The 24,640-nt window shown below is 41.3% G+C and overlaps 1 protein-coding gene across 3 annotated transcripts in view; it reads right to left on the bottom strand.

Annotated features, from left to right (window-relative positions):
• Positions 1–24,640, bottom strand: part of LOC124138596 (sodium-coupled monocarboxylate transporter 1-like) — a 53,016-nt gene that overhangs the window by 2,460 nt on the left and 25,916 nt on the right. For all 3 annotated transcript variants that reach the window (XM_046505326.2, XM_048397815.1, XM_046505327.2), the window contains exons 3-15: positions 21,147–21,212; positions 18,876–18,927; positions 18,173–18,240; positions 16,750–16,904; positions 16,227–16,367; positions 13,579–13,708; positions 12,146–12,234; positions 11,363–11,487; positions 8,695–8,852; positions 6,002–6,213; positions 4,907–5,007; positions 3,017–3,090; positions 683–763 (exon numbers count right to left, since the gene is read on the bottom strand). In XM_046505326.2, the coding sequence (XP_046361282.2) occupies positions 683–763; positions 3,017–3,090; positions 4,907–5,007; positions 6,002–6,213; positions 8,695–8,852; positions 11,363–11,487; positions 12,146–12,234; positions 13,579–13,708; positions 16,227–16,367; positions 16,750–16,904; positions 18,173–18,240; positions 18,876–18,927; positions 21,147–21,212 (1,452 nt within the window). The remainder of the gene's footprint in view (positions 1–682; positions 764–3,016; positions 3,091–4,906; positions 5,008–6,001; positions 6,214–8,694; positions 8,853–11,362; positions 11,488–12,145; positions 12,235–13,578; positions 13,709–16,226; positions 16,368–16,749; positions 16,905–18,172; positions 18,241–18,875; positions 18,928–21,146; positions 21,213–24,640) is intronic.

Raw genomic sequence — 24,640 nt, 5'->3', positions numbered from 1 at the left:
GCATACCCAAGGAACGCAACTTAGTGACGCGTTGCCTTACTACTACTACTACTACTACTACTACTACTACTACTAGTACCACTACTACTACTACTACTACTAATCCACTTTTATAGCGCATACTTTTACAAGCAATGTATCCTCGGAGCGTTTAAGAAAGTTATCAGCTCAGTGATGGCGTGATTGAAAAGTCTTTAATCTAAAATCAAAGTTTCAAGATGTTTTTTATGCATTGGCTACACGCATTTCGAAAATTTTGAATATTGAATATAATAGCATTAAACGTTTGCTGCATTTTCTAACAACGGAACGCAATTATGGACGAATCACACCCCTAAAGTATAGTCATTTAGAATCTGTCATATGTTCTCATAAGGTTTGTTTCCAAAAAAGATTCTACGTATCTGCTGACCAAAACTTTCATAATCGTGGAATTAATATATAATTTTGAGAAAAGACTTTTAATGAAATAAGTAATATCAGTACAGAAAAATACATAAGTAATCACAAGGAATGAACTCTTTGCCTTGACATTCTCAACGTTGTTTGGCTTTCAGATACCCTTTTTCCTTTTTTCGCTTCTTTGGTTGTATCTTAAGGGAACGCTTAAATGCATGTTTAAAAACATGCTTTCATTATTATCTAAACACAATTTTAAAGAATTAGTCGTCAATATATTTACCATATATGGAAGAGCATGAGGCGCAGGATGGGCTTCTGTTAGAGATGTGTCCGTTGGTGCCAATGTATATCCAACCAGACACTGAAACAGAGAAGATGAAGACCGTGATGAGCATTACCAGGGGTTATCAGAAGACAATGTTCGATTATTCAGGTGTACCGAGTCGGCCCAGCGGATTCAAAAGCCACACACCGCCTCTGTGATGTTGGCGGAAGGTTTGTTTATTGCATTCACCAATATTCCAGGTATTTCACGTCGGTATGTAAATAATTGAGTCTGGACCAGACAATCTGGAGGAAAGACCGACATGAAGCAGATGGCAGATATTTACCACTTGGCTAAAAAGACCAGCTCTGTGGTCTAGTGGTAGCGGGTCCGCCCGGAGAGCGGAAGGTCTGGGGCTCGATCCCCGAACGCATCCTACCAAAAGACGTTAAAAGATTATACTTGTTGTTACCCTGTTTGGCGCTCGGCTTTAAGGGGCTAAAATAAAGACTGGTCGGCTCGGAGTATACTGTGTCTGAGTTGGGTATTCATGTTAAACTGCAGCATGGTATCTCAGTGAGCTAGCACTATAAATCGGCATCAGTGCGGACTAGTACAAGCAGCCACACAAACACACACGCACATGCACGTCGCTATATAAGTGCAATAATCTTGGACGCGACGTTTAACCCAATTTCACTTCACTTCAAAAGCCACAAGCATTAATTTTTGTATTTTCCCTATCGCCTTTGATGGATTGGTAAAACAGTAAGTCAGTCACAGTGATCGCGCGTCGTAGTACATTTACATGACGTCAAAATGGCCGACATGATAAAGGTCATTAAAGATGTGTCAAATAGACACTAAGGTAAATTCAAAGATTGCTGTAGACTGTCACTGTCAGCCTAGACGTGGATCGAGTCGATACTACGATAGTTTGGATGTGCATTCTTCGTTTGGTTCACTGGGATTGGTCGTAGCGGGGAAATTCGTGAACAATCACGATCAAACTCTCTGACGTTTCTCAATGTCTTCTAAAACGCTGAGTTCAAGATTAAAGGGTCTAACTGTTCAGAAAGAACGCTTCTGCTTGTATTCGTGCTAGGGAATTTCCAGGGTTTTCCCCAGGAATGTGGAAGTAGTCCGTCAGTGTTTACGTCTTTTCAAGAACACGGTCTCGTGAAAAACGTATGAACGTCAAAATGTGTCGTTCATACACTTGTGAACGACAATTTCGCGGTCATGTGACCGACCTGTCGTCCAATGGAAAAGCCGTATATCGTGTAAATTTAAAATCAAAACATTATCAGAAGATGTGTGTTCACACACACCTGGTTACATTTCTATGTGATAGTGACTGCTTTCAGTAGATACTTATTATGATCATAACAGAGTTTTGTCGCTTTTAACATTGATACTAATGATGAAAATAGTTGGGATTATTTATAAGTTATATACCAAACACTAGAGTATGTTCAAATGCCGTCGCTACTATTACCCCGGACAATGGATCAGGGTTCTCTCGAATGTCATTCTCAGCTCCCTGAGGAGAATACAACTCAAGCTAACAATAAGGCGCCAGTTAACATTACAATCTCATCCTAACATTATCCATACGTTTTCACTGGGTATGGTACTTTCGAGAGAATAAACGGAGTTACTGTATATATTAGCAAGGCATTGCCAAGTGTTCGTTAGTGCATATGCCCGCTTTACGAATTGATCGTAGAATATTCGCTGATAGAAGTACAAAGAAACCTCTTTAACTCGATGTTCTCGAGAGTGTGAACAGTGTATTGATGTATCCGTATTTCGAGATTTGTCGAGTTTCGATAGAGATCATAGGTCGATAATTTACCGAGGAGGGGCACGGGTGGCCTTGTCCTCTAAGGCGCCGCAATTAGCTGTGCAGAGTTGCGTTCCTTGAATGCGCCAGAAACCTATGATTGTGGGTTCGAATCCCGGTTCGCCCCGATTATGTTTCTAGGTTACTCGTGCTCGTGGGTTTCACCGAAGTAGTAAACATCTGAGACCTGCATCACTTCGGGCTCTCCTCCAAGATAAAGCTGAAACTTCGTGCCATAACTGGAATTCTGTTCATAACAATGTTTAACAAATCACTCACTCACTCACTCACTCACTCACTCACTCACTCACTCACTCACTCTTTAATCCGAAATTCCTTTATCCCAATGTTGCACGGATAACACATAATTCTGATCAAAGCGACGTTAAAAACAATAGCACTCACTCTACCGAGTATAGTATCCAGTTATCCAGACAATAAAAATTATCTTTAAAATTTTCATTGTAACAACATATTAGGAACACAATTATCACAGAAGTTACCTGTTTATACGAACACAACCCATCCCGTATATTGATATACAATGTCGGATCCACAGGCTTTTCTCTGTTGCAACCTACAACAATATATATACGTATTTCAGAAAGTACGCAAGATAATATACATCAGGTGAACATTAAACCAAGACTGGCCAGCGCCGGACTGTTTCTGAATTATTAGTCTCTCAATTTTATTCACGACAATCCAAAAATGGAACCATTCATTGCCTCAATCTCTGGGCATTATAAACTCTGAAAAGGCAAACTATACGCAACGTAAAATGAAAGTATACATGTCAAGAACGTTCCTGTGAAATTTGTTGTGATACTGTGATACAAGTGATACGTGCCGCCCGAACACATCATGCACGTGCAGTACCTGATATTTGGCTCAAAGGTCACGTGATCACGTCTTATTGAAAGTTTTTCCTCCCTCGCAACGATTTAACAATGATAACTGAATGCAATAGTAGAAAATGCAACCCTTTAGAAAAAATCGCGCATGAGAGAGACGTAAGCATACGCACTGCGTGGCGCTCTCTTAATCGGATAAGTCAACAATCTCATTAAAATCAGATCTTAGTTCTCGCTACCGCTAAACAAAGATCTGAGGACATCCCATTAGGGAGCGTCGCTCACCAGATCATGAAAGTGACAGTCGGAATGTGATTTCTAATCATGCAGCCTCGCAAACTTTAAAACGTGGTATTCCGAACGATAGTTACGGGCTTAACGACTGGATCTATACAATCTGGACCATATATTAGCCATTCGAGAATGTTCTTTTGTTCAGGTTTCAATTTTTAAGCGAGAATTTGTCAAAATATGTTTCGAAGCGTAGTCGACAATTTGCAGTAAGTGCCGTAAAGCACGAGAAAGCTGCTTTCTGATTGGCTAATGTCGACTTCTTGTCAGTAATTCCATTGGTCGGTCAGAGTTCGCGAAAGGTCGGTCTGACGTGACCCGTAATGGGATGTCCTCAGATCTTTGTTTAGCGGCAGCGAGAACTAAGATCTGATTTTAATGAGATTGATATGTCAATTATATATACAGTGGCTATATATATATATATATATCCCAGTTGTGATTTTTATTCTCTAGCATGTCTGTCACCTTAAAAAGCAGATGATACAGATCCCAAAGCACAACATCAATACCTATTGAGTGCTGTTGAGTGTTCATGAGCACAGGGGACCCAGTCATCTAAGGCGTCCCCTGAGCACGCCAGAAACCTGTGGTTATGGTTTTGAATCACAGTTCGACCCGATTATACTTCTGGGTTTATCAGCACTATACCGTGCTTGAGGGTTTAACCTGCGTCTCTGACCTGCTTCACTGTGGGCTTTCCCCCACATAAGGCATAATGCGGCGTTAGAACCAACTCACTACATCAATGATGTGTTGATGCAGCCTTTGATTTTACTAAATATTTCGTTAATGATACCGAATACACGTGTAAGCATCACGTTACATGTTAGATAAAAAGCGGTTTCTTTAAACACGCTACTGAATAATGGGACTGAGTGGGCGAGTGAATACGGTTTTACGCCGCATTTAGCAATACTCCATCAATACCATGAAGGTGGACATAGTGTACCCATGTGCTAATTGAGTGAGTGAGTATGATTTTACGCCGCTTTTAGCAATATTCCAGCAATATCACGACGGGGGACACGGGCTTCACACATTGTACCCATGTCGGGAATCGAACCCGGGTCTTCGGCGTGACGAGCGAACGCTTTAACCACTAGGCTACCCGACCGCCCCATGTGGTAATTGAACCCGTCCATCCGCATGGTGACTTTCGCCCCTAGACTCTACCACCGTGGTGATGAGTATATTTCAAATCTTTAAAGATGATTTAAAGAAACATATTGGGTCTTGTATTCTTACCTGTTAGACTAGAAACAACAATACCCACAACGATGGCGACTATGACCGACACAGTGCTGTAGTGTAGATACGATAGACTGTAAATCTTGTCTATTATGTCACTGAAACGATGTAAATATTACATATCAGTGACGGGTTACACGTGGATCATTACATGAGTTGTCCCCATTGAGTGAGTGAGTATTCCAGTTATATCACTGGCGTGTCAGCTTAATGTGGGAGGAAAGCCCAAAGCGATGCAGGTCTCAGACGTTTAGCGCTTCGGTGAAACCCACGAGCACGGGTATGGTGCTGACAAACCTAGAAACATAATTGGGGTGAACCGGGATTCGAACCCACAATCATAGGATTCTGGCGTGCCCAAGGGACGCAACTCTGCACAGCGAATCGCGGCGCCTTAGACGACTGGGACACCCGTGATTAAAGTGTTCTGTTTCTGCTATTTAATTTGAATGTCATTTATAGTATCGAAGTAATGCCGAAAGTAACGCGTGTCCATCGATTTCCATTGTTTTTTCTTCAACGTTCAGATTGTATGTCGCCATGTCTTTTTATCAAACAATCACACCGATGAAGCTATCTAACGGTAATCATTATTTTTAAGGTATAATTTGTTACATTTTGTAAGGTTGTTTGCATGCAGTTTTACCTCATAACAATATCTACCAAAACATACCCGTCAGTTACACTATCCGCCAATACACAAACACACCGCATTCGACGTAATAAGCGCCCCGCTCTAATAAGCGCCCACGGCGATATTTGCTAATATATTGGCTAGAGAACAATCCCAATTAGCACCCCTTTGATCAATGTAGACAAGATTTATTTATTCGCGTATAATACGCACTCGTGTGTTATATGCACCCTTAATTATGGGCAATTAATTTCTGGAAAAATATATCTCTCGTATATAAACATTTCAGGCTGTCAGTAAAAACCACGAAATTTATCTTTCAACTCTGTTTTTTACACCAAAATAATATTCTAATAAGAGCCCCCTATTTCTAATTTTGAGAGCGCCCTGGGCGCTAATTACGTCGAATACGGTACCCGTTAGTTATATCAAGACGTTTCGTTTGACACTATACTTACATACCACGTGTAACAGATAGAACACTGGTATCATTTATGGAAGCTGTGATAATGGAAAAAGCAGATAATGCTGTCGTGGTAACATTGCTGCTGTCGAGGGTGCAGCCATCCGTGACCAGATTCAAGGCACCCCGCGGGGCAGGATTCAGAGCAGCGCCCACCCCAAGCCACAGGGACACGACCAGACTGCTAGTCAACCCGGCACCAGCTCCCTGCAAACGTATGGTTAATAGTGACAGTTAAGTGGATATAATGTCAATGAGTTATTTGGGTTTAACGCTGTTTTTAAAAGTTATTCAGGTATATCACGACAACGTGTGTTTGTGTAATATCAGGGGACAAATTCCAAAGTGATTTAGGGCCAAGACTCATTTAACTTCGGAGACACCCAGGACAGGGTGTGGTGTTGACAAAGCAAGGTGAGGTGGTGGTAAAGTGGTGGTGAAGTGGTGGTGAGGTGAAATGGGGTTTAACGTCGCGTCCAAGATTATTGCACTTATACAGCGACGTGCATGTGTGTGTGTGTGTGTGTGTGCGCGCGCGCGTGTGTGTGTGTGTGTGGCTGCTAGTACTAGTTCGGACTGATGCCGATTTATAGTGCTAGCACACTGAGATACCATACCGCAGTTTAACATAGACACAGTATACTGACTCCGAGCCGACCAGTCCTTGTTTTAGCCCCTTGATGCCGAGCGCCAGACAGGGTAACAACAAGTCCCATCTTTTAACGTCTTTTGGTATGACGCGGCCGGGGATCGAACCCCGGACCTTCCGCTCTCCGGGCGGACGCTCTACCACTAGACCACGGAGGCGGTCGACAAGGCAAGGACATTGGTCAGGACAAAGTTTGATTATCTGAATGACCACCTTCGTGGTCTAGTGGAAGAGCATCCATCTGGAGAACGGAAGATCCGAGGTTCGATCCCCGGCCGCGTTACATCAAAAGACGTTTAAAGATGGTACTTGTTGTTACACTGCCTGGCGCTCGGCTATAAGGGGCTAAAACAAGGAGTGGTATACTGTGTCTGTGTGGGGTATTCATGTTAAACAGCATGGTATCTCAATGGCATTAGTATCGACTAGTACAAGCAGCCACACACACGTGCATGCATGTCACTATATAATTGCAATAAAACGACGTTAAACCCCATTTCACCTCACCTGAACATCTGATATGGAGTGCCTAAGGGACGCAACTCTACATAGCCAGTGCAGTCTCTCAGATGACAGGGCCACATGTGTGTCAGCTTAATGTTAGATAATGTTAATACTGACGCAGAAAGTAGAAAGTGGTGCCATCTTGGTGAAACACTAGTCAAATTAAACGTTCTAGAAGTCCGACTATATTTTAGTGTCTACTTGAGTACAGTATTTGAATTAAAATTACAAAGTAATTGAAATTTTACAAAGACACACACCCAATGAAACTTCGATAACTCAGTGTCAGTGGGTGAATCGGAAGTAATCGTGTTATGGGAAGTACTGGGAAGTACTGAGTACCGATACTAGAATGCAGAGATAATGGGGCTTCACAGGGGCATTAATAGATAGTGTCAGGTGTTTGATGAAGATTGCTTGGTGTGTGAGTGAGTGAGTTGGGTTTAACGCCGCTTTTAACAGTATTCCAGTTATATCGCGGCGTGTCAGCTTAATGTGAGAGGAAAGCCCGAAGTGATGCAGGTCTCAGACGTTTACCACTTCGGTGAAACCCACGAGCACGGGTATGGTGCTGACAAACCTAGAAACATAATCGGGGCGAACCGGGATTCGAACCCACAATCATAAGTTTCTGGCCTGCCCAAGTGTCTTGGAGTGTAGATGTAAGAGTAAATAGATTGGAAATTCTGAAAAATTAATGTTGACATCGTTCAAAATGTTGTCATTAAAGAACTTCATGGCTGCGGAAAACGGACTAAAAGATTGAAGTGAAGGTCGTCCTGATAAATCGTATCCATTTCATCTTGTCACTGGTAAGTATTATTTTACCCCAGCAATATCATGGAGGGGACAACAGAAATGGGCTTCATACATTGTACCTCCATGTACGTGGGAACTGAACCTTCGACGTGACTAGGGATCGTTGTAACACTAGGCAAACCCTCAGTCCTCATGACCTATGCAACATCGTGCTTTGATTTAGGAATTGAGCTGACTGCATTTACATGTGTGCAGTTGAATGTATCTCTCATGTATACATTTTCTGGAACAGCCTATCGTGAAACATCACAACTTCGCGATCTATATTGTCATTTTTTATATAGTTAACCCCGTTAACATGGAACACGTTAATCCGAAAATCTTCCGGAGGAGTACTGGTCGGAACATCAGGTATAAACAGAAATATTACTCTATAATAAGAACCGCGAAACTACCGATGATATAGTATATGTTTGTATAATTTTTACATCTAGATACTTTCATTGCGAACATACGGAAGCCTTTTATACGGAAGCCTTTTAGGGCCATGTAAAAAAAAATATGGAAATTTCCACTTAGTATCAGGAAAATTCCACTTAGTATCTGGAAATTTCCACTTAGTATCTGGAAAATTCCACTTAGTATCTGGAAATTTCCAGATACTAAGTGGAAATTTCCAGTTAATAGAGATATGAATTGTTTTGGACATGGCCCTAAAAGGCTTCCGTACGAACAGTAACGGGGCTGCACTGTATATACATGTATACCAGACTTACCCACGAGTTAACGAAGGGAAAGAACATTCCGTTACAGAACAGCCCGAGCAACGGTCCTCCCAGCATTCCAAAGACACTTAGACCAATTTGTAGTACACTTCTCCCCACGATACCTGCGACGTACGCCAGGCCAACTGTCAGGAGCCCGTAAAATATTGCTGCAGTGAAAGGGTTCAAGTTATATGTAAATAAATCACCCGTGAAGATCCGGGTTAATGTAGGTTTCAGCCACCCATGCTTCACGTAAGAGTGGGTGAGTGAGTGAGTTGGGTTTAACGCCGCTTTTAACATTATTCCAGTTATATCGCGGCGTGTCAGCTTAATGTTGGAGGAAATCCCGAAGTGATGCAGGTCTCAGACGTTTACCACTTCGGTGAAACCCACGAGCACGGGTATGGTGCTGACAAACCTAGAAACATAATCGGGGCGAACCGGGATTCGAACCCACAATCATAGGTTTCTGGCGTGCCCAAGGGACGCAACTCTGCACAGCGAATCGCGGTGCCTTAGACGACTGGGCCACCCGTGCCCCCCTTCACAAAAGAGGCGCCTATACACGTACGTGTCGTTAGAGGCGACCAACGGGTTCGGGTGGTCAGGTTGATGCATGTCATCGTATCCCAATTGCGTAGATCGATGTTCATGATATCAATCACTGGATTGTCTGGTCCAAACTCGCATATTTACAAACTGCCATCATATAGCTGAAATATTTCAGTGAGGCGTTAAACAACAAACAAAGAAACAAACAAAATGTAAATAAATAATGAATCATGAAGTCATCTCCTATTGTGAAGGTTTCTGTAATTTAACAACACGTGTTAGAATCATGGCTTCCAATAGGGTTATGTTCAGGGACGCGTTACTTCTATGGTCATAAAGAAAGACGGTGACAAAATCTATCTAAAACCGCTATGACACATTATTGTGTGACTTTAAATCACATTCTTTTATATCTGTTCTTTCGCAAGATATTTTTTTTATGGTTATATCATAATTGAAAAAGATGTACCTTTTCGTTTCAAATACATGTCCATGCGCATGCAGTTAAGGTCAATCCGATAAGGAGTGAGTGAGTTGGGTTTAACGCCGCTTTTAACAGTATTCCAGCTATATCGCGGCGTGTCAGCTTAATGTGGGAGGAAAGCCCGAAATGATGCAGGCCTAAGACGTTTACCACATCGGTGAAACCCACGAGCACGGGTATGGTGCTGACAAACCTAGAAAAATAATCGGGGCGAACCGGGATTCGAACCCACAATCATAGGTTTCTGGCGTGCCCAAGGGACGCAACTCAGCACAGCGAATCGCGGCGCCTTAGACGACTGGGCCACCCGTGCCCCCAATCCGATAAGGGAATCATGCAGTATGGGATACTTTCACATCATCTATCGCATTTACTGAAGTAGATACAACATTTCGCAGCATCACAATTTGCAGCTTAGTAACAGGTCCTCCCGAGAGTACAATAACAACCCCACAACAAATATATCAAACAATGTATTTTGTACTTGAAAATGTAGGTCACCGAAGACAAAATTGTCCATTTCGAGTGAACTAATAATAATATTGCTTTTATTAACTTCCAATTAATATTGAACTAATTTATAACAGTTAGTTGACAATAATTACATGAACACATTAATAATTATTAATTTTAGTTGGCAATGATTATGTGAACTAATTAATAAAAGCCTATGTTAATTTTTCAACAATAACGTGGTCTAATAACTGTCAATGTCATCAATATTACGTTATTACTATTTAATAATGTATTTATGTATGCCGACATGGGTACAATGTGTGAAGCCCATTTCTGGTGTCACACGCCGTGGTATTGCTGGAATATTGCTAAAACGGCGTAAAATCATACTCACTCACTCACTCACTAATAATATATTTATAACGTTATTACTAATTAATGACTGTTTATGGTTAAACATAATGCTTACATGAACTTATTAATAACTGCAAATGTTAATTATCAACTATTACATGATCTGATAATTGTTAATGGTAATGTGCAATGCTCATATGAATACATTCATAACCTCCAATGTTAAATATCAGTGATAACGTGATCTAATTACTCTTTATGTTGATTTCCAATTGTTACGTGACCTAATTGCTTTCTCACACTGTTATTTGTCAATTATTATATGCGTTCTCACAAATGCATATCTTACATGATCCATTACAATATACATACAGTGATCGATCGCTATTGCGCTCTTCGAAAAAGCGTTATTTCGGTTACTTCGCGCGGTAACGCATGGCTCCCAAAATTTATGTACACTTTTAATACTGGGAGTTTAACACAGACATGATTGTATTGTTGTTCGTTGTCCATTTGCACATAACGCTTCTCATTGCAAAATCAACCGTTTATTGCTGAATGGAGTTGTAATAATCTGTTTGAAAACATCCGCGGCAAGTCCCGGAAATACGATTGTTCTGCTGCATGTATATATTGTATTGCGTCATTCTTCCCCGGTAGCATCGAACATTCTCTGTTCGATTATTATCGTGTGCGGTTTTCAACGACATTGTTTACACCATGACTGTTAATTAATCAATCAGAAATTACGTATCGATATATTGATTTTATGAAAATATCCGTTTCGAATTTGTAAGATACATATACAACGTCATATAAAATATAACTTACAGCACACCATGGAGAGTACAGAGAGTGTTTTGTTAGAGGGATCCTTCCCAAATAATGATAGGGCAGGTTTCAGGTAGTCGCATATAGACACAGCGGCAAGGGAGTTCACTCCTGATGAGACGGTACTGAAACCAAATGCACTGAATTCGGCTTAACAACAAAGACGTGATTTAATCATTAAACAAGCAAAGATAATTTAGTCAATGAACACCTTCATATTCACGAAATCGTTCCAAATGACAGGCATCATCGGTGATCTTTGCCTTATGGTGTTGCCTCGAGAATATAGACATGTACAGTTCAACGCTATTAATCTGCAAGGCTTAAGTGAGTGAGTGAGTGAGTTGAGTTTAACGCCGCTTTTAACAGTATTCCAGTTATATCGCGGCGTGTCAGCTTAACGTGGGAGGAAAGCCCACGGGTATCGTGCTGACAAACCTAGAAACATAATCGGGGCAAACCGGGATTCGAACCCACAATCATAGGTTTCTGGCGTGCCCAAGGGACGCAACTCTGCACAGCGAATCGCGGCGCCTTAGACGACTGGGCCACCCGTGCCCCCGAACGGCTTAAGAATTAACATTTTCCTGGATAAACGAATCATTTTACTGAGTATTTCCTATATAGCTATGTAACCTGTGTAGCAGTATTCGTCCGAGAAAATAAGATTTCCGCAAGGACGGGGAATGGATTAAACTGGTTAAACTCTACACACACAAAACTACTACAAAATATTGAGGTTCACAATCGACCAAACTGTGTTAGCATTTTGTATTTATCTACCTGAGTGAAGCGCTGAAAATACAGGAAACAAATAGTCCAGGTAGGCCAGGAATACTGCCGAGGGTATCCATCATATATAGCGGTACAATCTGTGAATATAAAGAGAGAGTTTCTATCAAGAATGGCGATACAATCTGTGAAAAGAGAAGAGAGGGTATCCATCATATATAGCGGTAAAATCTGTGAATATAAAGAGAGGGTATCCATCAAAATGGCGGGTAAATCTGTGATAAAAAGAGAGGGTATCCATCATATATAGCAGTACAATCTGTGAATATAAAGAGGGAGTTTCTATCAAGAATGGCGATACAATCTGTGAAAAGAGAAGAGAGGGTATCCATCATATATAGCGGTAAAATCTGTGAATATAAAGAGAGGGTATCCATCAAAATGGCGGGTAAATCTGTGATAAAAAGAGAGGGTATCCATCATATATAGCAGTACAATCTGTGAATATAAAGAGAGGGTATCCATCATATATAGTGTTACAATTCGTGAATATAAAGAGAGGGTATCCATCATACATAGCGGTACTATCTGTGAATATAAAGAGAGGGTATCCATCATATATAGAGGTACAATCTGTGAATATAAAGAGAGGGTATCCATCATATATAGAGGTACAATCTGTGAATATAAAGAGAGGGTATCCATCATACATAGCGGTACTATCTGTGAATATAAAGAGAGGGTATCCATCATATATAGAGGTACAATCTGTGAATATAAAGAGAGGGTATCCATCATATATAGCGGGACAATCCGTGGATACAAAGAGAGGTTATCCATCATATATAGCGATACAATCTGTAAATATAAAGAGAGGGTATCCATCATATATAGCGATACAATCTGTTAATATAAAGAGAGGGTATCCATCATATATAGCGATACGATCCGTGAATACAAAGAGAGGGTATCCATCATATATAGCGATACAATCTGTAAATATAAAGAGAGGGTATCCATCATATATAGCGATACAATCTGTTAATATAAAGAGAGGGTATCCATCATATATAGCGATACGATCCGTGAATACAAAGAGAGGGTATCCATCATATATAGCGATACAATCGCGCCCTGCATATCACCATGTGATACAGATTCGCTGTGCAGAGTTGCGTCCCTTGGGCACACCAGAAACCTATGATTGTGAGTTCGAATCCCGGTTCGCCCCGATTATGTTTCTAGGTTTGTAAGCACCATACCCGTGCTCGAGGGTTTCATCGAAGTGGTAAACGTCTGAGACCTGCATCACTTCGGGCTTTCCTCCCTAGAATAGACTAGAATAATGTTAAAAGCGGCGTTAAACCCAACTCAGTAACTCACTCACTCATGGCACAGCGTTACGAACTAGACTTCCCTTGGACATTTAAGTTTTACATTTGGTGCCAGAATTGTGTGTAGCTTAAACAATTGAAACTTCATACCTGGTCAAGTTTGGCGATTCGCCCGCTGAGAAACGGGTCACAGTCGTGGTAGCGCGCGTAGATAGCAAGGCCGACAGCACAGATGAGAAGCATATTCATGACGGCGATAGGCAAGGTCAGCCAGAGGACACTAAAGAGACCAAAAAAACATGAAATGAGTTAGTGAGTATTGTTTTACGCCGCTTTTTTTGCAATATTCACTCAGTACCACGGCGGGGGATACAAATGGGCTTCACACATTGTACCCTTTTTGGGAATCGAACTTGATTCATCGACGTTACGAGCGAATGCTTTAACCACAAGGCTACGCCACCGCCTCTATCAAATGAGTGACAGCATGTTGTTTAACATTTTTCCAGCTGCATCGTCGTTGTACGTAACGAATCGAGCCATGACCTGTTCTAATTAGTTTGAATCCAGTGTTCATTAACATCATGAACAGCCGCGCACGGTGGGATACGATGACTTTCATCAACCAAGTGAGCGAGCCTGACCACCCGATCCCGTTAGTCGTCTTTTACGGCAAGCACGGGTTGCTGAAGACCAATTCTACCCCGGATGCCACGATTCTGATCCTTGGTTTGTCAGCACTGTACTCCCTGTATTAAGTTACCACGCCGTGATATAAATGATATTCTGGTTATACAGGCGTTAGACGTTACTCAGTCATTCACTCTTTGGTAAGCCAAGGCTGAACGCCTGGGGGATAAAACCGTGTCGTCACTGCACACTTTGACGGGGTTGTTAATTAAGTGAGACAGTGAATCAGTGAGTATGGTTTTACGCCGCTTTAAGCAATATGCTAACAATATCACGGAAGGGAACACCAGAAATGAGCTTCACACATTGGGGACTTGAACCCGGGTTTTCGGCATGACGAGCGAACGCGTTAACCATTTGGCTACCCCATGTCCCCCGAAGATTACGTCCTGGATGAGATGCGTTCACAGAAATTCGACTTTTTTAATCATGATTATATTTTAGTCAAAGGAGATTTACCTACGTACAGTTGAATTGAATTTCTATTCAAAGACCTCTAAGTATGGAATACTGTAAGGGACATTCTCGCGATCTCGCATTCTCCCTTTGGAAACGTGGTAACAGAGACCATATATCGGTATAAGGTCTCTGGTGGTAAATATGCCCGAAACACGAGAATGCGAGAACGCGAGAACGCGAGACTTTTGCCAAATCTCGCGATCTCGCATTCTCGTGTTTGGGGTATATTTAGCTCGTTTCCATAGGTCGAGATCGCGAGAATGTCCCTGACAGTATTCCAAATCTAAGATCAGCAGAATGTTCCACTAGCTATAGTTTTGGTTATATTTGGTGAACAACTGTCATAATTACTTGTTGGTGATGAAGGTGATATATAACTTATCATCACGAAGCCGCAAGAAGCTGTTGACACATCTGAGTGCACAGGAGGTCAATTCGTTTAATGCGATTCGATGTGCAGAGTTGCTTCCCTTATGCTTTCCGGAATATCTTGAATCGTGAGTTCGAATCCCACGACGCCTTGATAATGTTTCTGGGTTTGTCGGGGTGATCGGGTAGCCCAGTGGGTAAAGCGTTCGCTCGTCACGCCGAAGACCAGGGTTCGATTCCCGACATGGGTACAATGTGTGAAGCCCATTTCTGGTGTCCCCGCCGTGATATTGCTGGAATATTGCTAAAAGCGGCGTAAGGCCATACTCACACACTCACTCACTCTAGGTTTGTCGGAACCATACCTATGCTCGTCGTTATTACCAAAGAGGTAAATCACTGGCACCTGCATCAAACCGACATTCCTTGATCTTATTGAAGTACCGTTCAAAGTGGCATAAGGCCCAATTGTACCATGAACTTGAAAATTAATCGATTTTGATTGGTAGTGATTAAGATTGGTAATTAAGAGGTTTCCAATAGTGATACCACCCCACCCCACCCCACCCCACCCACACACCCCACCCCACCCCCTTAAAGAGCTGATTTATCAACACGGCCGTATCAACACGGAAACTCATATTCTTTCTTCTTCTCTTTCTTCGACTTCTTTCTCAATGATTAATTAAACAATTAAAGTTTACAAAGTGTGCTAATTCAGCACTAATGCCAGTATGTATGACAATACATTTTGGGCAGAAAACAAGACAGAAATCGACTCGAGAGTGTGTTCTAGTTTTTCGGAACCACAATGAGCTTGATATTTTGCACTTTTGTATATCTATATTGACGTCATATCCCTTGGGTCACAAAGTGCGGTGTGGGGTCGAATAGTGACGTGCGGTGTAGAATAGCACCTTGCGACTCTGTTTTGTTTCTTTTGAGGCGCCCTTTCATGATGTTATCTGTTGTTATACTGCACACATTCAATGACTGTCATGCATACGAGAAAATAATGATGATGTGAGGATATCGGGGTTTCCTCAATCATGGCCGACAACCAACGCAAACAAAGATTTCGCTTTTATGTCATGGCAGAATAGAGGTAAACATACCGTCTTTTCAATGCAAAAGTTAGGTTGCCCTAACCGTGCTAAATGTAACAATTGAAACCTTGGGCTGTTCGTTCGCAAACAAATTTAACGGTGAACGAGCTGTACTTTGGAAACATAGCTTGTTTATCACCCAACTTTCTCACTACTATATCATCCTATGCTCACAGTTGCGCTCCTTTCAGGGTCTTCACGCTTGAGTATCGCTGTAGCGTGGCCTGGTTTGACGCGTAGACTGTGAGGAAGGTGAAGAAACCACCGATGTTCAGAGTCCAGAAGCTGTTCCTCACGAAGGGGTCAGGATTGAAGCTGGCGAATTAAAATAATAATAATGATGATGATGATGATGATGATGATGATGATCCGGGTTTTCTACCAGGAATACAGCCCTTCTGGGTAATGCAGAAGACTGCAGTGTTGGGGAGTCTTCACATTCTCCGAAAAGTTCTGGGTGGGTTTCACTAGGCAGCGCTTCCTGGGAGAAGTCCCATTCGCTGTCTAGGCTGCGTGTAGAGGGGGCAAGGGCCCTGAGCTGATGATAAGCCTGACTGTGCCAGGATCACCCAAACCCTCTTTGCTCTATTTTTTATTTTAATCTGTACATAATAATAATACAATATAGATGATGATCATGATGATCAAGAACATGAGAATACAAAACACGGATCTGTATTAGCAAAACAATTCTTACTCAAAATATGGCATTCTTCCCCCTAAGGTGGCCCTCTCGAACATCTTCCCTAGTCCCCCTACATCCAGGGCGCCTTGTACTACAAGGGCAAGTAGCCCTCCAGTGATGATGAACAGTTGAAAAACATCTGTCCACACAACAGCCTTTATACCACCCTGCAACATGACATACAACATGACACAACTGCAACATCACATACAACCGCAACATTACATGCAACATGACATTCAACTGCAACATGTCATGCAACTGCAACTTGTCATGCAACTGCAACTTGTCATGCAACTGCAACTTGTCATACAACTGCAACATGACATGCAGCCGCAACATGTCATGCAACTGCAACATGTCATGCAACTGCAACATGTCATGCAACTGCAACTTATCATACAACTGCAACATGACATGCAACTGTAACATGTCATGCAACTGCAACATGACATGCAACTGCAACTTGTAATGCAACTGCAACTTGTCATACAACTGCAACATGACATGCAACTGCAACATGACATGCAACTGCAACATGGCATGCAACTGCAACATGTCATACAACTGCAATATATCATGCAACTGCAACATGTCATGCAACTGCAACTTGTCATACAACTGCAACATGACATGCAACTGCAACATGACATGCAACTGAAACATGTCATGCAACTGCAACATGTCATACAACTGCAACATGACATGCAACTGCAACATGTCATGCAACTGCAACTTGTCATACAACTGCAACATGACATGCAACTGCAACATGGCATGCAGCTGCAACATGACATGCAACTGAAACATGACATGCAACATGGCATGCAACTGCAACATGACATGCAACTGAAACATGACATGCAACATGGCATGCAACATGTCATGCAACTGCAACATGACATGCAACTGCAACATGTCATGCAACTGCAACATGTTATGCAATTGCAACATGTCATGCAACTGCAACATGTCATGCAAGTGCAACTTGTCATACAACTGCAACATGTTATACAACTGCACCACGACATACAACTGCAACGTGTCATACAACTGCAGCATGACATGCAACCGCAACATGACATACAGCTGCAACATGAGATAAAACTGCAACATGACATACAACTGCAACATGACATGCAACTGCAACACGTAATACAACAGCAATATGACATGCAACTGCAATATGACATGCAACTGCAACATGACATACAACTGCAACATGACATACAAGTGCAACATGACATACAGGTGCAACATGACATGCAACTGCAATATGACATGCAACTGCAACATGGCATACAACTGCAACATGACATACAACTGCAATATAGCATACAACTGCAATATATTATCGAGTTTGAAGAACAAGTATGCCACGATAGAATTTATGTAATCAATATGCTTGTTTTAGACACGTCGCAGTAGTACTTACAATGGTAGTGTAGAACGTGCAGACAAGTCCCACCGTTAGTATACATAGTTCCATTGAAAGTCCGGTTACTGAAATAAACATCAAGCTGTTTACTTCGTCTACACGTCAATTAAGTATAAATACAAAACTACCGATCAAAGGCAGGAAGGCAGGCGTAACTCCGTTTTGAACAGTATCGCAGTTATAACACGGCATGTCAGATTGATGTGGAAGGAAAGCACGAAGCGATGCAGGCATTCGACGCTGTTTACCGCACATGGGAAACTCACGACCCAATGGTGCTGACAAATCAAGAAACATAATCAGGGCGAATCTGATATTCGAACCCATGACCACTGATTTCTAACACACCTAATTGTGGCTCCTATGATGCCCGCGCCACCTGTTCTGGCACGTTGTTAATTATCGAGTCTGTGCCTAACAAAACAGTGATTGATATTATGAGCAACGTCCGACGCCGTCGGCGTACGATGACATGCAACGCAAGTCACCGCCTCTTGCAACCAGCAAGAGAGTGCATGAGGTTATTCTGACCCGTTTCCCCACGAGGACTACAAATATAACATGTGCCTCTTTTACAGAACATGATGAGGAAGGATACAAAATTTCTGAAAGTTGACCAATTGCAGTCATGTTTATAATGACAATGTGGTTTCAAATTTAACCGTGCGATTGTATATACTGGTATAGCGTATATACCTACCTTGACTCAGCGCCAGGGAAGGAGTGTACATTACAACGCCCATATATATAATCTACAAGACAAAATAAACATATTCATGTAAAGGGCTGGTCATGATCGATCAAAAAGTTCTAAGCCTGACTAACTTTCAAATGTGGGCCACAACACAGTGAGCTAGTCAGTATAGTACATTGTGTGTGTAGTTCATTGCAAGTGTATTTGGTCTGTTCAAGCCGTTTGTGTGTTAGTGACAGCCAGTTGAACGTGAGGGGGCCAACTGGACACAAAAATTGACAAGAACGAGCAGTCATCAAATTTTTTACTTTACTCCCAAAGAAATTCATGACCGCATGTCACAAGTGTATGGGGATAAGTGCCCAGGCTATTCCACTATAAATCAAGGAGATAGAAAAACTGTCAGATAGACGCATTACCATTGCTAAACTTGGGGAAGACTCAGTTCCAAGCCATGGATCCACAGATGAATACGAAACCTGCTCATTGGGTGCCACAGATTCAAAATCCTCACCTATAGGACAATGCCATAAACAATAATGAGCTTATATAGGAGGATTTCGTCAAATTCAAAAGCAGATTAGTAACGGGTTATGAAACATGGGTCTACCACTATGATCCCGAGTCAAAACGACAACCTATGGAATGGCACCATTCCACTTCTCCGGCACCAAAGGAATTCAAGTCTTCAAGATCTTCAAGTGAAGAAAGTTATTGCCACTGTATTCTGGTATGCAAAGGGTGTGATCCTTGTTGATTATTTAGAAAGTCCGAAGACGATTACCGTTGCCTCCTATGCTGATTTGCTTCATCGCCTGAGTGATTCTATCAAAGAAAAGCGGCGAGGAATGGTGACTGCTGGAGTTCTACTGCTTCAAAACAATGCCTCTTCTCACACCTCTCAACTTGCAAAGGCTGCTGTGCGACAATGTGGGTTCGATGAGCTTCCCCACCCTTCATACTCGCCAGACCTGGCACCAAATGATTTCCACCTGTTTCCTAAACTGAAAGAACACCTTCGTGGAAAGCGCTATGACGACAACGATGACCTCAAAGCTGCCGTGAATGGATTTTCAGGGTCTATTCAGAAAACTGGAATTGAAAAGCTTCACTATCGATATGAGAATTGAATTGAAAAGCAGGGAGATTATGTTGAAACATAAAATTAAAAACACTTTCACAATCGTTGGTTTTGTTTGTTTGGCTTAGAACCTTTTCATCAGCCCTCATATTCACCCAGCAGCGACAGTTGTCAAGCTTCCGAGATGTGCTAGGCAGGGAATCAGGGTTTATGAGCGATCCTCACATGAAAGCTGGTTCCGATGTGATGAAATGCGTGAGAGATACGTAAACACGCTATTATCCCCTTTTTACAACCTATGCAGCTACCTGAAGTTTCACACACAATTGTTGGTTTTGTTTGTTAGATTAGATTTTTGTGACCAGCCCTCGTATCTGGCATTATATATAATATAATTTATGAAACTTAGGCATACCCTCTACAATATAGGTGAGGTGTGGTGAAATGATTATCTGACTCTTATATAGCGACGGGTACTGGCCCAGACAAAAGCCAGTTTTATTGTGTTAGTCCATTGAAATAACATGCAGCAGTTTAAAACTCATACCCCTCTCAGACCCAATATACTGACTCCGAGAGGACCAGTCCTTCTGTTATGCCTTTGAGCCTAGCAAGGTAACAAAAAATACCATCTTTCCGTATGATGCGCCCAGGGATCTGATATAGAACTTCTAATACTCTAAATAATCTAATAATCTAAATATTCATCTAAAGGACAATTTTTGTTTTTTCTACATCTAAAATAATATTTCTATATTCATTTATTTATAAATTATTGCTTCAGTAACACCAAAAGTTAATGATGAAAATGTCTCAAATGGTTATGACTACTAGAGACTGTTGTTTATTATATTGACACAAACAATGGTGTCATTAATGTTTTTGAGTCAACGGTAAATAGTTCATTGGTTCATTATCATTCAAACTCGGTCCTCTTGCCTGAAATCGGTCACTTACGATACAATTAATTCTTTTCCAATGACAATCAAATAAGTTAAGACAATTGATAAAAAATGTATTAATCAACCTTTGTAATCGTCTTTCATTTTAAAAGTGTTCAGGTATAAATTATTCTCATTAAGTTCAGTTGTTAAAACGAGCATATTATTTAATTGACGGTCTGGCACGCGTTTGAATGTTATCCCCACACTGATAAAAAAATATAACTGTTAGAACGTAAGAAATTAGATTCTTACCATCTCTACCGTGAATGTCAGGGATCCCATTATCCGGATGGCCTTGTTAAATCTCCTCTCAAGATACTAAAAAATAAGATACATATTCAGCATACATGACACCAGTTTTATGAACTTCTTTTAGTCTTGTAACGCATCTTCCCGAGGCAATGGAGTTAACTGACTGCTGGAATGGCTCGATCGTAGTGCTCCCCAGTGACTAATACGAGTTATGTCCCTTCTATGTCCCTTCTATTGACCAATCAGATTCCACCTCTCTTATCACTTGTATTTGCTTCAAACAAAATGGCTGCGCCCAGTCAAGATGATCCCATCGATAATGAAGATCTATTTTGTAATAAAACGGGTTTTACTTATCAAAGTACATCAAATCACGTGAGCACCTTGATTAGACAAGAAAGGATTTGGAAAATATCTGTTGACGCTTCGTTGACGGTACACATGCTTTGCAAATCCTGCAATCGACCGAAATCTGCACGGCAGTTTTCGAGCCGGATGTCGATTTTGTTGAGCAATTTCGATTGGACTATGCAAAGGCTTGTTAGTCCAGCCAAAATATAACTCCATAATTCCAGTCTAGTTCGGCAAGGGTGGATACTGGACTTTTATTGTCAGTTAACTCTCTTGCCTCGGAAAGATGTTGAACGACGTTTCAGAGCTACCACTTGCCCATTCATCACTTTCAGCATAAATTACTGACAGCTGTTTATATATTTCATAATCGTCCCGAGTCTAACACAATGGACCGCACGAAAAATGCATACTAATGAACGTATGTGACTTCATATAAAATCAACAGAGATTTTCCATCCCACACTTTCCAGAGCATAATACAAAGGACCGCCCTTGCACAAGTGATCCCATTACTTTGTACGTAAGTAAACCTTTTTTTAAAAACACGTACAGCACAATAGGGTCATGTTTGACAGGATATGGGTAGTCTTGTTCACTGTCAATTGAAATGTTTACCCAGAATGTGACATTTTGTTTTGTGGATGTCAAGAGTTTCCCTATAATAGCTGTCATTTATAGCGTAAACATTGGTTTTGTAACCATTCAGCAGGTTAGTTTGACCTGTGTATTAAAGGTAGTCATTAAGTGTTCACTCAAAGCGCTGCTTAATTCCCACGCAAGATCCATATTATCGTGCTATTTTAGCGTCACTTGGTTTCAACACACGCCTTAACTGTTATCCAGCACACAGGTGTCCTGTATAGGCTAGGAATTCCATTGTCATGGGTTATTTGAGGTCTTTCACAAGTTGGGCATCGCATGATGTCGTCATGGTAAAATTCCGATTCGTGACCACTTCAGATCCACTTCAGATGTTATTTCAGAATTGCTAAAATATCAATCAACGACAATGCGTTTGTAATGTTTTTCACCTGACTGAAAATAACATCGCCCATGTAAGGTGCAAAAATAAGAACCAAACAAATTTGGAAAATATATCCTTAGCAGTGTTCAAACTTTATGGGGCGTTCACGGTTTAAAGAGACGACGCACCTGATACACATCAGCCTTCCTTTCACTGTGGAAGGGCCAGAGCGCCATAACTTTTTGAACATGTTTTGCACATATTTCGGCATCTACCTTATGCATTGTTCTCATTTTTGGTGTCAGATAATTGACAAATGAATGACAGTTTCACATATACTTTTGCATTTTAAAAATTCCACATATCTAATGAGACACTGTAACATAACACATTGAAATATCTCGCCTAACAGAGTGTGGCTTAGTCCACTACTGTATAGGGGTGTTTGGAGATCCCGTGTATGTCACCCGTGAAGATTCCGGGGTAGAATAGGTCTTCAGCAACCCATGCTTGCCGTAAAAGGCGACTACGCTTGTCGTAAAAGGCGACTAACGGGATCGGGTGGTCAGGCTCGCTGATTTGGTTGATGCATGTCATCGATCCCAATTGCGTGGATCGATGCTCATGATGTCAATCACTGGATTGTCTGGTCCAGACTCGATTATTTTACAGACCGACGTCATATAGCTGGAATATTGCTGAGTGCGGCGTTAAACAACAAACCAACCAACCAACCAACCGTGTATGTCAGCTCACGTCCGCAGGGGTCCCTCCGACAACAAGGGGGTACACATTGCATGCATATCAGGGTCTCACCCATTTGTCAGATACCTTAAAATCATAAATGCTACGGTTGAGTTCTTCCACTATCCAATGCTTGTTACCTAAGTGGTGACATTTTTCCCGATCACACTCCATTGGGCAGACACCGCATGAGTCTATAAGACTTGTCGCTACTAAAACACGCTTTTCTTTGGTGGTTTTGAAAAGAATTTACGTCCCGTGAAGATCCGGGTTTGAATTTGTCTTCAGCAACCCACGCTTGTCGTAAGAGGCGACTAACGGGACGTTTGGTCAGGCTCGCTGACTTTGTTGATCCATGTCATCTTATCTCAATGGCGGAGGTCGATGCTTATGATGTCAATTACCTCATTGTCTGGTTCAGAATCGATTATTTACAGACCGCCGTCATATAGCTGGATTATTGCTGAGTACGGCGTTAAACAACAAACAAACAAATAAATTAAAAAAAGATCCACTTCTGTGTTTCAACACTGTGAATAAGATATATATAATGATAAAAACTCATATTTCTCATGCTGATTCTCCTTTTCATTTTCTATGTTATAAGTTAATAGTTAATTGGCTTGCCTTGGTGTGCCCTGTGGTGTCTAGTCCATAATCAAGCTCTTACAGTTAAAATGAATTCTGAGATTATTTCTAACTTACAAGATGTATTTTGTTATGACATTTGAAGTTGATATCTTATGTTTTTTACATTTTATATAAAATTTATACAATCACGGCTGAATGTTTTTTCACAAACATCCATTAACGTAGGTCACACAAATAGCACCAAATAAACTTCTTAACTCAATTTGTAATGAAAGCATGTGACAATACTGCCAATCTTCTTCGTGGTGTAAAGGTTATATGGAACGTGTACCTAGGGCGTACGTCTATGCGATGTAACAAAGTCAACTTTCTACAAACATGCCATGTATGTGACAAAATCAGATATCTCCGACAATATATGCACGATTTAGTCAAAACATGTACATCGAGAAAACTTAATATCCTCGTAAGAAGCTGAGTTGGGAACCTTCAAATATAAGTTGTTTTCATGATCAAATGGTTCACTAGTTAAATCTATGCGGGCAGAAAATAATACGATGCATAATCTATTGTATCTGAGTAGATCAATTAATTTCAAACTATCCATTAACTTCAAACGCATTAATTTGACCTTCACTGTAGAGATTTAAGTGTATTATGTTCATGAGGACTGGTCCATTACCACATCAGGTAAATCCACAATCTGACAAATGGGGTATCTGACAACTGGGGTATCTGACAACTGGGGTATCTGATAAACACGGTATGACCCATATCGTGGACGCCAGCTACGCAGACATGGCACACCATATATTATACCAAAAGCTTCTAAATTTCTAAG

The sequence above is a fragment of the Haliotis rufescens genome, unplaced genomic scaffold, assembly GCF_023055435.1.
Source record: "Haliotis rufescens isolate VD_foot unplaced genomic scaffold, xgHalRufe1.0.p SCAF_17, whole genome shotgun sequence".
Taxonomy (NCBI): Eukaryota; Metazoa; Mollusca; class Gastropoda; order Lepetellida; family Haliotidae; genus Haliotis; species Haliotis rufescens.
The sequence above is the reverse complement of the archived record's forward strand: the minus strand, read 5'-3'. Positions and strand labels throughout refer to the sequence as shown.